Raw genomic sequence first — 14,182 nt, 5'->3', positions numbered from 1 at the left:
CACAGAAATAGGAAGGCCATACTTATCTTCCCTACATTTTCTTCCTCCTTGAATCCCAAGAGCCTTCCTGAAAAGTCCAAAATTCCTGAAAGAATGGCATGCATTAAGGAGAACTAGAGCAGTGTTTTTCATCCTTGGCAATTTTAAGATTTGTGGACTTCAACTCCCAACCAGCAGCATATCTTAAAGTTACCACGATTGAAAAATGCTGCTGTAGGGCAAGGCTGGAATTATTCAATAAGAAATTTATGCACATTTATGCTCTCTCAGACTGCCATTTCTGATTTGGAATCAAATCCCACATCCTGACCACCATAGCCATTAAGACATAATCTCAGCTGTTCAGGAGTAGTTACTAACTACACTTCCAGAAAGGCATTCTGGGCGCATAGCTGGTGAGGAACATAACCAGGAAATTAGAAAGGCAGTCAAGTTTACTTTCTTAAAATTGTTAAAATAAAGCAGATTTTGAAAACTTCCAAAACATAGAAGCAGGCATTAAAATTTCAAATATTGTTCAGTAATGCAAATTGAGATTTTAAAAATCTGCTTTACCTCTACGCTGATATGATCTGAAGCCTTGATGGGGACTGTGATGACTATTGACAAAAAATAGATTTTTGGCTCCTAGTTTGATGAAAACATCACTCTCTTTTGAGGCACTTGTGAAAAATGCAATTTGGTACATTCAGGTAAAATTCAGCTGTGACAATCATTAGTAAGATAAATCTGTCAAGTTGTAATAAAATACATTCTAACCCATAGTGTAACTACCCTTGGCTTACTTGTTACAGTTGTACTCATAGCATCCCCAAAACAGTATTATTGAATTGCAAGAGGTGCAGAAAAGGGCAACCAAAATGATGAAAGTGAATGAGTATCCTCCATATGAAAAAGTCACATTTGTGACTAATGAGTTTAGAAGAAATTGAGTAAATGGGACATGACAGAAATGACTAAAGTTGGGCACAGTATTAAAAAAGTGGAGTAGAACATAGGGCCATCTGATGAACTTGAATAGTTAAAAATTAAATTAATATATTATAGAATTTGTTAACACATGGATATAGTGACATCTGGCAATTTGGATGATTATAAAAAAGAATTTGACAAATGCATGAAGCATAAAACTATCAATAATTTCCAGTCTGGATGGTTTTGTATTGCTCTCTGTCTAGGAGACTGCATATCTCTCAATCCCAGTTGCTGTGGATCACGGGGAGGGAAATATTGTGGTACTTGTATTCTGCCTATTGCCTTGCCACAGGCATTTAACTGGGCATTGTGGGGACAGAATGCTAGATTAGGTAGCCACAGCTGCTTTTTATAAATGAAAATGTGGTTGCCTTCCACTTAAAAACCCCTTTGAACACAACCCTCCTTGTCTAATCTCATTAAAAATAAGTGGAACATTGTATTTTTATAACTGTTGAATTGTGATACTTGCAGTTTTGAAGATCTTGTAGCATTTCAAGGAATAATTGAACCATCAATCTTTGCTGAAAACCATTTTGTGTTTATATAGTATTGGGATAGCTTGCTTATAGTCAAAATGATTAGAATTCAAAGAGGTCCATGCAGGCATAAAGATACTTCTTTGTCTGGGAGAAGTCAATTTGTAATTTATGTATAGCTAGTTGAGCTTCAGGTTATATGATGATATCTGACTTAAACTTTTCAGGCAGTGGAGAAGACTCCCTAAGTTTTGAAGCAACATCAGTACAACAAACACAATGTGAGCCATTAAAAAGTAGAGCTCTCTAGCCATAATTCTGTATTTTCAAACAAGTAACTAATATTCTGCTCTACAATTAATAGGAAAACATTATTTGCTTGCTTGCGAATTTATTTCACAGTATATAGAAGCTGCACCAGTCAGACATTCTGATGCCTTGCAATAATAAAAACTATATACTATTTATTTATTTATTTATATATTTATTTACTTAGCCATCCAACCCATTGTTGAGTGACTCTAGATGGCTTACAACATTGCAAAACAGCAATATAAAACAATTACAATGTTAAAACATTAAAAACATTGAACATTAAAAGTTATAAGTAAAATATAAAAATATCAATCGATATAAAATACTAAAAAGGATGCAATAAAACAACAAAACATGATTAACACATATGCGTTGCTTTGAATACATAGCATCACTGCCTGGAACTGAGAACCATGTTTTCATTCAAAAGTTATGAAAATGCACGTATGTCATATTGTACCTTTGTTCAAACAGAAGCATTTTCCTTTCCTCTAATTTGTTTTAACTGAATACATTTTTTCATATAAATGGGTAAGTTCTATACAAAGGCAGGCTTTCAAAAGTACAGAATTCAGCTTCTTGGGAAACATAATTGTTTCAAAAAGAACCTTTTTCTAACAGTCAACATCTCCTGAAAATGGTTACGATGTGGATGGGAACAGGAGAACTGGCTCAGATCTCCACATAATCATAGAGACCATTTGCCCCATTTTGTGCCCAATTGTTATTTTCTTTTGAATTACACACTGTGTTGTGACTGTAAGATAAATGTCACTCCCCACCCCTACTCCACATGTGTATAGCACTCTGACATCTTGAGGGAAAGATAGATTACAAATGTAATAAACCAGTACATCAATAAATCTAAAAACTCAGGGCCAAATAGAATTTCTGTGGGCTAGATGTTGTCTTCATTTTTAGCTATTATTAAGGACTAGAATTATTATCTTATAAGACAGCTTGATGGCATATGATACCACTATTCTGCTTAAACTAAGCATTTCTGCTCAGGTTCTTGTAATTTTATATAAGCTATCTTCAGTTTCATGAAGGACAGAAGAAGGAAAATTAGTGCATCTAATAAATTATTTTGAAAGTTAAATTAAGCAAAATGAGAAAACGTATTTGCTGAGTTTTTATTGTTTATATCATTGAGAATATGGTTTTAATGGACACAAAATTTTGATTTTGTTTTAAGATTCTGTGCCCTCCATCCGCAACTTTTAATTTGCATCTTGGAGTTGCATAAACAGGACTTTAAAAAAAAACTTTTTAAAACAAGGAACATGTATGAGAAATAAGATTCTCATTAGGAACATTTACTATGTCTGATTTTTAATTCTATTTATTTATGTTGTTTTTAGAAATTAAAAATAAATGAATTCATGTTCTACTGAAATCCCTGTTACTTCCAGTGTAGACAACAATGATTTTAACATTTCATGTGGCAACTTGTTCCACTGATTGACAGTTTACATAATTATGATGTTCCTTCTGATACCCAGTTTACTTCCTTGTATTTTTTAACATTGCTTCTGGATCTGATCTCTGAGGTAATAGGGGATAGGTTTACTCCTGTGTGACAAATTTTCAGACATTTACAGTCTGCTATGATGTTTCCCTTCAGTTACCTCTTTATAAAACACAAGCATATTCTTTGACTATTCCTCAGAGACCTTGCTTTCAAAACCCATCACCATTTTGGTAGCCTATCTCTCAACTCACTTCAAGTTGTCACAATCCTTTTTGAATTATAGTGTCCAGAACTGCATACAAACAGTATTTCAATTGAAATCTCATTAGAGTGAAACAATTAACTCATATGATCCATATTGACTCCATATTTCTGCTAGTGAATCCCAAGATAGAATTTGTCTTTTAAAAAATTCAGTACATTGCTAAACTCATGGTTGGCAAGATCAACCAGATTCTTTTCACAGATATTACTGCAAAATCAGGTCTCCCCCATCCTATACTTGGGTTCTATGTTTTCCCCCCAACTGTTAAATTCTGCACTGTTTACTTCAGACACTCAGGCTTGTTTAGATATTTTAAAAACTTTCTTTCCTCTGAAATATTAGTCACCCAATCCAATTTTGTGTCATCTGTGAATTTGATAATTATCACTTCAACTCCTTCTTTCAAATCATTATTATAAATATTGAATAACACAGGGTTCAGGTTATAACTGTTGTGCTTCCCTCCAACCTGCCTTCTCTTGAAGGTTATCAACTTCTACTCTTTTGGAATACAAAATAATGGTCTGATTCTTTTCCATACCTCCTTCCCTGGAGATTATGAATTCAAGGATAACATGACCAATTTCCCAATGCTACCAGGCACGGTTACTATTTCAACTAATTATTTCAGTCTAGTGATAATTAGGTCTAGGTTGACAAAGTGTGGTTCTTCCACTTTCTGATAAATAAAATTGTCAAGAGAGGACAAACAGTTGTTGGATCTTTGATTTTAGCAGAGCTAGATTCCCAGCTGATGTCATTATAATTAAAATATTTACTGTTGGTCTTTGAAAGATTGGTAATTTGACATAAAGGCTTCATCCATATCTTCAGCCAGCTAAGGTGATCTTTAATAAATTGTCAGTATCATCTTTATTTCTCCCTTCTGCCTCATTTTATTCTTGTACAAATGCTTTCAGTAGAGTATTTATGCTCTCATTTCTGAATTTCTACACGAGCGTATTTTTCCTTTACATACATTACCACTCCCCTCCCTGTTTTTGTTGGATCTGTTCCTTATGAATAAATTGTAGCCTTCCTGTGCTATGTGCCAGTTACAAATGGAAACCATTAGGTCTATGTTTTTGTGTTTGTCTTGTTAATTTAGGATCATACTTCTCCCTATTTATTTTCCATTTCCTATGTACAAATGTAGAAACAATTGAGATTTTGATTGGTATTGGCTACAGAACTATCTGTGATACTCTGAGTTTCATTCTGGCCTCCTGGCCTGTTTTCTTAGCTCTAAGGTTCAGATGCATATTTGTTTCTGAACTCTTGCCACTCTTCCCCTATTAGTTTAACACCTTCCTGATGAGCTTGGTGTGGTACCTACTCCAGCCGTTCTTCCTGAAGATTACTTAAACCCTTGTCAAAAAACCAGTTATTTCAGCAACACAGTGTGTCATGGATTATTGACCTCCAGTATCCTATTTTGTCTTTTATTTCTCGTTGGTTCTTACTTTACCAACTCAAAGGTGAAAATATAGATTAAAAAAAAGATTAATTCATAATTTTACAATGTGTTAGTAGCTTTAGTTCCTTTCATGAAAGTGCACAAAGAACAATTTATAATGTAGTGTGATCTTTGCTAGTTTCTATTTTAAAACAGCTTTTATTGCAAGTTTATAACACATTTTATTGGTTTCTAACACATTTTGCTTAGCAACTGATTTTAACAGCATAGTTTGATGAAGTAATGAGACTGGAAGTTAACTCATTTTCTATAGTTAGGTAGTTCCAGGGGTGGGTTTCAACCGGTTCACGGCGGTCCCCGCCGCCAGCCCCGTTCCAACCAAACCGGTTGGAACGGGATAAGCAACCCACCACTGGGTAGTTTCTTCTATAAAATAAAGCAACAACATTATTTTAATAATATGAAAAGAGGAAACAAAAATACTATGCACATGTGAAAGGTAGTGTGGGGTATACAGTACAGAAGAATGCTTTTAAAAGTGTTGGGAAAGAAAATACCCTTCTCCTTAACACAGACAGCTGCTATACTATATGAAAAGTAAATGTTTTGAATTTTACTTATTAAATAAGTAATCCCTTCCTTTATTTGTGATAGAGTTAAATATGTTCTTATTTCTTTAATCCAGGACACTTGAAATGGACCAAAGCCGAGGACATTGATATAGAAACACCAGGATCTATTCTTGTGAATACCAACTTGAGGGCTTTAATAAACAAACACACATTTCTTTCATTACCTCAGCATTTCCAACAATACCTCCTGCTTTTACTTCCAGAAGTAGATAGGCAGGTGAGTAAAAATAAAAGGTACTTCACAGTGTTTTCACAGTAAATCTTTTTCAATACCTTGATTAATACTGGATGACATGAGTGATTCTTCACAACATGTAAAGTTATGGAAATTGCTCTGATGGGCAGTAGCTGAAAAATCAAGGAGTATGTTTTAGGTGAAAAGGTCTAGCAGAGGGTTTTTGCCATGACAGCAAAAGATGAACTCTCTTCTAGATTGTTGTGTTTTGCGACCTAAACAAGGTAGATGAATCACTTTTCCTGTCATTTCATCCCACGACATGCCTGAAACATCTATTAATGTCCATTTCCCTAAAGCCTTAACATTAATAAACATTAAACCTTAATGTCCTTTTCCCCACTTAATTTAGCTGCTTGGTCTCTTATTTCATCGAGAAGAAATATTTGCAAACCAATCATATTAGTTTTATAAAGAGCTAGATAAGTTGCTATTTGTGATATGCAGATTTTTATAAGTTCTTAGAGTTTGTTTTGCAGTGCTTTCAATCTTAGATCAAGTTATAATATCAATAGAGTCGTTAATTAACAATGGACATGTATACTTTTGACACAAAGCCATTAGCTTTCAATTTACTTATTTAAATTTAGTGAACCTCTTGTGGGTATTACTCTGTCAGAATACTATATAACTGAAAGTTCATTTGCAAATTAATATTTCTCCCCACAAGAATGGAAGATATCTTTTAAGGAGAGAGGACCTGCTCCAGAGCTAAGAAGGCAATCTCCAAATACTCTCCTGCCTCCACACAATGTTCACTATATTGAAAAAATTGGTAGACAAACTAGTTCCCTAGAAGATAACCCTATGAGCAGACTTATTTCTCTTCCTTGTTTTTTACCCTGCTCTTTTGTATAATAGGGGACTTGGCTGTATCCCACTTTCCTTCTGTCAGTCTTATATGGTGCTGTTGTATTTTCCACTGAGACAGGCACAGCCCTTATGGGACTTTATCCTGGATGTTTATCCAGGTTCATTTCTACCCAGTGCTTTGTATCTGTTGCTTTTGTGCTATTTAGAACAATTAAAGAATGGTGGGAGGCGGGGTAGAGTTAAAAAATAAAATCTCTAAATCACCTCTGGGTAAGAAAATGACATCCTCTTAGATCTTTTTCTTTAAGATTACCAGACTTTAATAATGGCAGGCAGATATGACAGTATTCTTGACTTAAGAGAAAACATCAATGGTAAACTAATACTAAAACACATAAATAGAATAAAATACTCCCAGAAACTTCTAAGATGAGAGTGAGATAAAGAGAAAAATCCTCTGGTCACGCTACTTTGTTATACAGCCCTCTTGATCAGGAAGGCAAAAGAGACTGCCACTGCAGGGATTTTTTTTTATCCCCAGCTCTTGTGTTATAAGATTTGGTAAATTATTTGCACAGTTATATCCATAGTTTTCATCCCCTGAATATATCAATAGATATACGAATTTGGCTTTGGATACTTAAATTCTCTTTGCAGTCAAGAAGAAGCAAGTCCCTTGTTTCTTTTTGACTCCCCAATTACTCTACACCAGTGTGATTCCACTCTTGAGGCACCTGTCAGGCACAAGTGACCAGATCAGTACATGTATAGTTCAAGTTTGTTGTATTCTGCCTATATTACAAGAGATCTCCCTAGACCAGGGGTGAGCTGCAGTCGGCCTCCATGGTGCAGGAGAACAACTAGGCCACACCCACACAGCAACCAGGCAGAGAACCCCTTGCTAATATTTCTGAAGCCTAGACTGCTTATCTTACCTTGGAAACAGAAATATAAGGTTCCATGGAGTTGATGTCTGTATGTGTGTGTTGAGTCTTGGATTTCTTGGTGGTTACTCAGTGATTCAAGGCTAATCCTGCTTGATTCCTCCTCCATGCCTGGCTGATTATTTCCAAACAGCATCATTTCTATTGCATGGCCCATTCATTGCTACTGCTCTGATTACCGTTCAGTAGATTTTTCAGAATCATTGGAAGTTGGGTGGCATAAAAATTATATATAAATAACAGTTATGATTTTGATTGGTGGCACAGTCAGCCAAATGTTTAGACTTATTTGGCATTTTTCTCCACCTATCAAGTTCTTCCAAAGAACTTGGGATAGACAGATGTTTTTATTTAATGATGTTAAAAGTATTGTCACAGGATTGTCATCCTGTGACAATACTCAAATAAAGTCCCAAATAAAGCTGCCTTTGCAATTGATTGATGGTGATTTTGTTAATGTTGATGTTCAAATGGTGTTCTGTTGGTTTTGGGATTGCACCCAAGTTCCATCCTGTTGGTACTATCTTTGCTTTTGTTGGCCATAGTTGTTCTACTTTTATTTACAGGTCTTGTATTTTATGGATTTTCTCTAGTTATTTCTCTTCCCTTCTGCTTCCTCCAAGTACTGCCATGTCCATTATCCAGACCTTTTTTGTGTTTCTTATCAACAATCGTTAAAATCTGGGGTGTGATATGGCAGGTGTACTTCTTCATTTGAATTCTAAAGTCCCAGAGTATTTTAGCTTCTTCATTTTCTTTGGCTATATCCCTCTCTCATCAGTTTTTCTCTTGATTTCTTTTTATATTCTCCTTCACAAAATTCTGGTATCTCACAATAAGTTAGCCGTTCGTATTTGCCCTTGTATATAAGATGTTTCTTGTGCCAAGATCCACAAAGGTGTTTTTGGGCTTCTGTCTATTCCATATTCTTAATATGGCATATCTAACATAATAGTTTTTTAAATCCACATTAGTCCTGACTTTGTCATACCACAAACATCCACACCACTCAAATCTCAGGTCATGTCCTTCTAGTCCCAAAACTTTTCATTTCATTTCTTTTCATTTCTCAGTAACATCCAGTCTTTCATCCAAGTCAAACAACAAGCTGCAAATACAATTTCAAATCAGAAAAAAAACATTTCTTTTGCATCTTATAACACCTAATATTTAACTTGTAGCTCTTTCCCCTGCCACACAAATTTAGTTGCATCTTTCTGCCACTGTTTAAATGGTGCATCAGTTGTCAGATATTATCTGAAACAAAAACATCATTCTACAGGAGACATTCATTTTTATCACAGAAATTCTTCACAGCAATGACAGTTGTAATTCTTCCCATCTTAAACTACCTTTTTAGCTTCATTCCATGTCTTAACATAGTTATTTTGAAATAACATACAATTCGTATTTGTCATAGTGATACTCAGATATTTTACCTTCCTGTCCATTTTAAAGCCCATTTTATTCATCAATTCTGTTTGATCTTCCAGTTTCACAGTTCTTGCTAACATGTTCCTATTTTGTTTATTAATCTTGAAACCTACTAATGCACCAAAATGTTTTAATTTGCCATTAATATTTTATTTCCGTTTAAAGGATCTTTCATAACCAACTCCAAACCATCTGCAAAAGCCCTTAACATAAGTTTCTTTTAAAATCTTTACTCCCACAATTCCCTCATCTTGTCTTATATCTCTATTCAATATTTCAGGAATCAAAATAAAGAAGAGAAGAGACAGTGAACATCCCTGTATTATTTACAGCCGAATACCAATTGTTTTCTGCAACTTAGAAGATCAATTCAGATAGTTTTTTTATTATAGCAATAGCAATAGCAGTTAGACTTATATACCACTTCATAGGGCTTTCAGCCCTCTCTAAGCGGTTTACAGAGTCAGCATATTGCCCCCAACAACAATCCGGGTCCTCATTTTACCCACCTCAGAAGGATGGAAACATAGTCCTTTAATTGACTTTTAGATAAAAATCCACATTGATCCTCATGAATAAATTTGTGCAAAATTATTTTCAGTTTGTTAGCTGGAATTATTGTGAACTACTTGTCATTATTCAATAATGATATGGGCCTATAGCTTCAAATTAAAATCAAATCTTGCTCCTTTGGCTAAGAAATTAGTAGCCAATTTCTTTGAAATCCAAATCATGCCTATTCTTGAAAAGAATTATATCTTTCAGAAAAATAGGCATGATTTCTTGAATTGCCATTTTTCTATCTCTATATATCAACCAGCCCTAAGCTGTCCATCAAATCAAAGAAAACTTTGATAACTTGCTTTGACTGATTTTAATATTTTTCTCAGAAGTTCTGTTCTGTTGTGCGGCAATCTCTCCATTCCAATCCTCCATCAAACACTAATTTTCAGAAGCAACATATATTACTTTCTCCATTTGTAAAACAATAGTTTGTCCTCATTTGGGGCATAAATTCCCAGTGTCAAAGTCTTAGTTCCATGCATATTAACTTCCAGCCTAACAAATCTACCATGCAGTCAATACAAGTTCTACTTTTAGTTGGGGATTTACATACAAAACAATTCCATATTTAATTTTAATTTAATTTATCTTTTGAGGGGAATTTGATCCATTTATATTCCACTTTAAGCATCTGTAATCCAAAACAAACCATTTTTTAAAAAATTGGAACCTCGGAGGCACAGTGGTTAGAGTGCAGTACTGCAGGCTATTTATGCTGACTGCCAGCTGCCTGCAATTTGGCAGTTCAGATCCCACCAGGCTCAAGGTTGAGTCAGCCTTCCATCCTTCTGAGGTTGGTAAAAGGAGGACCCAAGTCATTGGGGGCAATATGCTGACTCTGTAAACCGCTTAGAGAGGGCTGTAAAACACTGTAAAGCAGTATATAAGTCTAAGTGCTATTGCTATTGCTATTTGTAGCATCTAATTCAGGATGTTCCCTTTCAGTTTTCTTTTGCAGTGTCCACTGACAGTTCCATTTGAATGTCTCCAAAACTTTTCGTTTACTTCCCAATATTTCCACTTTGTCATTGATTTGTTTTACCTCTCTAGACACTTGTTTTACAGAGATTTTCATCATACTAATTTATTCTTTCACATTCTCTTTCATCTTTACAAATCTTTCACCATTTTTTACAGATGCTGTCAATTTAGAATCAACTGATGCAACTTACTTATTACCCAGTTACTCAAACATTTTCTGAAGCAAATCTGGTGTAATTTCTCTTTCTGCAAGTTGCTATAGTAATCCTCTCTTCCCCTCTAGTGTTTGTGTGTGTGTGTTTTCCATTACAGGTAGTTCTTCATTTACAATTGGTGACTTAATGATTGTTTGAAGTTAGATTCCCCAAAAAGCTACTTATGACCCAGTTTTGAAGTTCTGATGCCTACCTGCCTAGAGTCACATGACTGTATTTTAGGTGTTCATCAATCAGCCCCCATTTATGGCTATCTACAGCAACCTGCAATCTCATGATCACAATTTATGGTATTTTTGCTAGAAAACAGTATTTACTTTGGGTTTATGGCAAAAATATGCCTCTTAACAAACAATGGGTTCACTGAACGGCAAAAGTTTATCTAACTGAGACAGCAACAACCAGCAATCTTCTTAGTCTCCCCCTCCCTCCCTCCCTCTCTCCCCCCCTCCCTCTCTTATTCTCTCTTTTTCTCTCTCTCCATCTTGGTTCACTTATGCCAACCCAAAGTTCTTGTTAAATGGGGAATACTTGTATCCAGTAATCTCTATCCGGCAATATTACCTGTAATTCCAGAACTCCAATCTAATACAGAGGATTGCAAAGAGTACATTATAGAGAATATCAAATTGAGTGCCTATCAACAGAAAGACAGAAAATGAATGAACAGTCCCACTTTTTCTATGATAGAGCATTTCAATTTCAATTCAACAACCACAGATAATACTTTTAAACAGTGGGTGTATAGACCAAAGCATTTATGGATTCCTAGCTGCTATCATATAAAATATTGTGCCTAAAGCAAGCTGTCCTCGAAAGGTACATAAGCTAAAGCTATCAATATAAAAAAGACAACTATCTATGCTGGACTACTGGTGAAAAGTTAGCCTATAAATCTAACAAATCAAAGCATAAATAACCAAGATCAAAGTTCTGTAATGAAATAAATAGGAGAGCATGTGATCTTTCTTTTTTGCCATTTTTCTATATCTCTGGCCGTTAGAAGACCAAGAAGATTCAGGTGTTTCTTATTGCCCCAAATTCTTTCTAAACACAGATGTTTATAAGCCATGGAATAATAGGGGGGAAATTTCCAGAGGCTTCTCCCATGTTCTCCCAGGATCTCAAGCCACTCTTGATCTAAAACAACCTAAAATAACAGTTCTTTCATATATTTTTTACCCTGATAACACTTAAGGCAAGATGATAAGAGTAATGGATTGCACATCATCTTCTGTCTCTAACCCTTGAGTTTGGAAGCTAGTAAGATGTTGTATATAGGAATATTGCTAACAGCTAGCAAAGCAAAAAAGGTCTTCGTTATAGAGTCTAAATTTAGAAATAAAATTGGTGTATTTTTAGTTTGCCAGTTAATGTAATGGATAGATGTTATGGTTTTCAAAAAACGAGTCTAGGACATGATTAATGCCCAATTTTCCATTAGAAAAATGAGGGGTCAACTTTTTAAATACTTTTATGGTTGGGTAATGGAGAACATTTATTTAGATCCCTTTTTAATAAAAATTTCTCAGTAACTGTAATGAAAAATTATTTTAAGCTGTTGGCTGCAACCCAAAATATGTAGAAAAAACCTTTATTTTCTTTATTCCTACACTTCTCCTCACTCCCTCTTCCTCTGCTTGTTGCAAATGTAACCTGTTCTTCCAGTAAGCTGATGGATCCTTTGCTTGTATTTTTCTGAATTGCAGCTGTTATATTTAAGAAATTGCTTTGCAGTCCAATTTTCTTTTGCTTCTCTTGGGAAGATACATTCTTGATTACCTGCAGTTTTTCTTAGACACAGTTTACATACTTTCTAGTCTTAGCACACTGGGATTTGTTTACACAACCTCTGTATATAGAGATAGAATATAAAACTAGGTTACCTTGCAATTGTGTCGCAAGAGCACCATTATTCAGTTGTAGTTTGGGGGTTATAATTTAGGACAAACACAGATTTATAAGCAGAATGCCCTTAATTCAAGACCTTAAAGGAAAATATTTAAGGCAGCAAATATCAGTAAATCTCACCAGAGAGAAATCACTCAGAGTAGACAATGTTGGTCTAAATAGCTTAATGGCCTGATTCAGTAAATGTCACCTATCAATTCACTACCCATGAATGACAGTTTGGATAAGTGTTGTAACAATCACACATTGCTTTTATGCTACAGTATTTAGCTCCATTGTATATATACCTGAACATCAAGTTCATATGCATAGTATATCAATCATTGCTTAGTATATGTAAATTGCTTAGTAGGTAAGCACTTTTTGTATTTTCAAACTAGATTTAAATCTGTGCTATGGAACAGTCACCATTCCAATCTCAGTATATTTTGATGATTGTGTAGTTTAATATTTTGAAACATATTATTTTAGTTCTCTGTTGCAACATACATTTGGTAATATATGGCCCAATATTTTCTCAATTTCATCTGGTTATAGCCAGAGGAAGTTGAAATTACTGAGATAAGTTTATCATGACATGTATAACTAATATGCGTATCCCACTAAGCACACATACATTTCTACCCATACATTCCACAAACTGACAGTATATACTATCAGTACACATAATTTCACTTGGAAAATAATGTTTTGTTTCATTTCCCATTCAGACTATAAAATATATAAATGTAATTAAACCCCTTTCCACAAAATCTATATTAATCTCTTTTTGCATTTCACTTGGTTTTCTCAAATAAAATGCATTCAGGTGGCTAAGGAATCTAGAACTCTAAGGGTAATCCATATTGTCAACTCATCCAGTGTGCACCATTTGAAAAAAAACTTTAGTCATTTTCTTACACTTATTTTGAAGAAGTTTTGGCAACGTGTACAGTAGTTTAAGCATTGATGTGTATAATATATATGTTAGTAGTATGTATGATAGTTGATATTAAGGTATGCATCAGGATCATTAAACCCTATTCCTATAGCAAAATGGGAAAATTTAAGAATGTTAATTTTCCCATTGCACAATAGTAAAACAGAGTCTATTCTGAGTTTCAACCTAAAAGAAGCTCCAGCCTGTATTTGTTTCTTTGGTGTTTCAAAGGGTGACCATACAGTATGCATTTATACCAGTGGCAATACATATTTGGTTAAAGAAGCTTATCTAACTGCTAAATTTCCTTGTAGAAAAGTGTATCTTTTAGGAAAGTTGCTCAGTTGAAATATTTGAGTATGTTGTGATTTCTACTGGAATGTAATTTATGGAGCAGTTTTCAGTGACCTTTCTAAATTACTTACAGTGTATGGATTTTTGGCTTTGAACATTTTTCTATTAATTGGTTAGCACTCATTACATATTTGAATCTTCTGACTGCCACAATCTTTCTTTGATAGTAGGTTTGATTCATATAATTTAAAATTAAAATTAAAAGCTAAAATTTCAGACGCCAGATTTCTTCATGCCTCAAAAGATACATTGAGT

At 34.5% G+C, this 14,182-nt stretch overlaps 1 protein-coding gene across 2 annotated transcripts in view; it reads left to right on the top strand.

Annotated features, from left to right (window-relative positions):
• Positions 1-14,182, top strand: part of ASXL3 (ASXL transcriptional regulator 3) — a 137,588-nt gene that overhangs the window by 103,791 nt on the left and 19,615 nt on the right. For both annotated transcript variants that reach the window (XM_087707108.1, XM_087707107.1), the window contains one exon: positions 5,611-5,774. In XM_087707108.1, the coding sequence (XP_087563234.1) occupies positions 5,611-5,774 (164 nt within the window). The remainder of the gene's footprint in view (positions 1-5,610; positions 5,775-14,182) is intronic.

Source organism: Thamnophis sirtalis, unplaced genomic scaffold, assembly GCF_051295495.1.
Source record: "Thamnophis sirtalis isolate CommonGarterSnake01/CBP01778 unplaced genomic scaffold, rThaSir2_p1.2 scaffold_2, whole genome shotgun sequence".
Classification (NCBI taxonomy): domain Eukaryota; kingdom Metazoa; phylum Chordata; class Lepidosauria; order Squamata; family Natricidae; genus Thamnophis; species Thamnophis sirtalis.
This window is presented reverse-complemented; position numbering and strand designations above follow the sequence as displayed.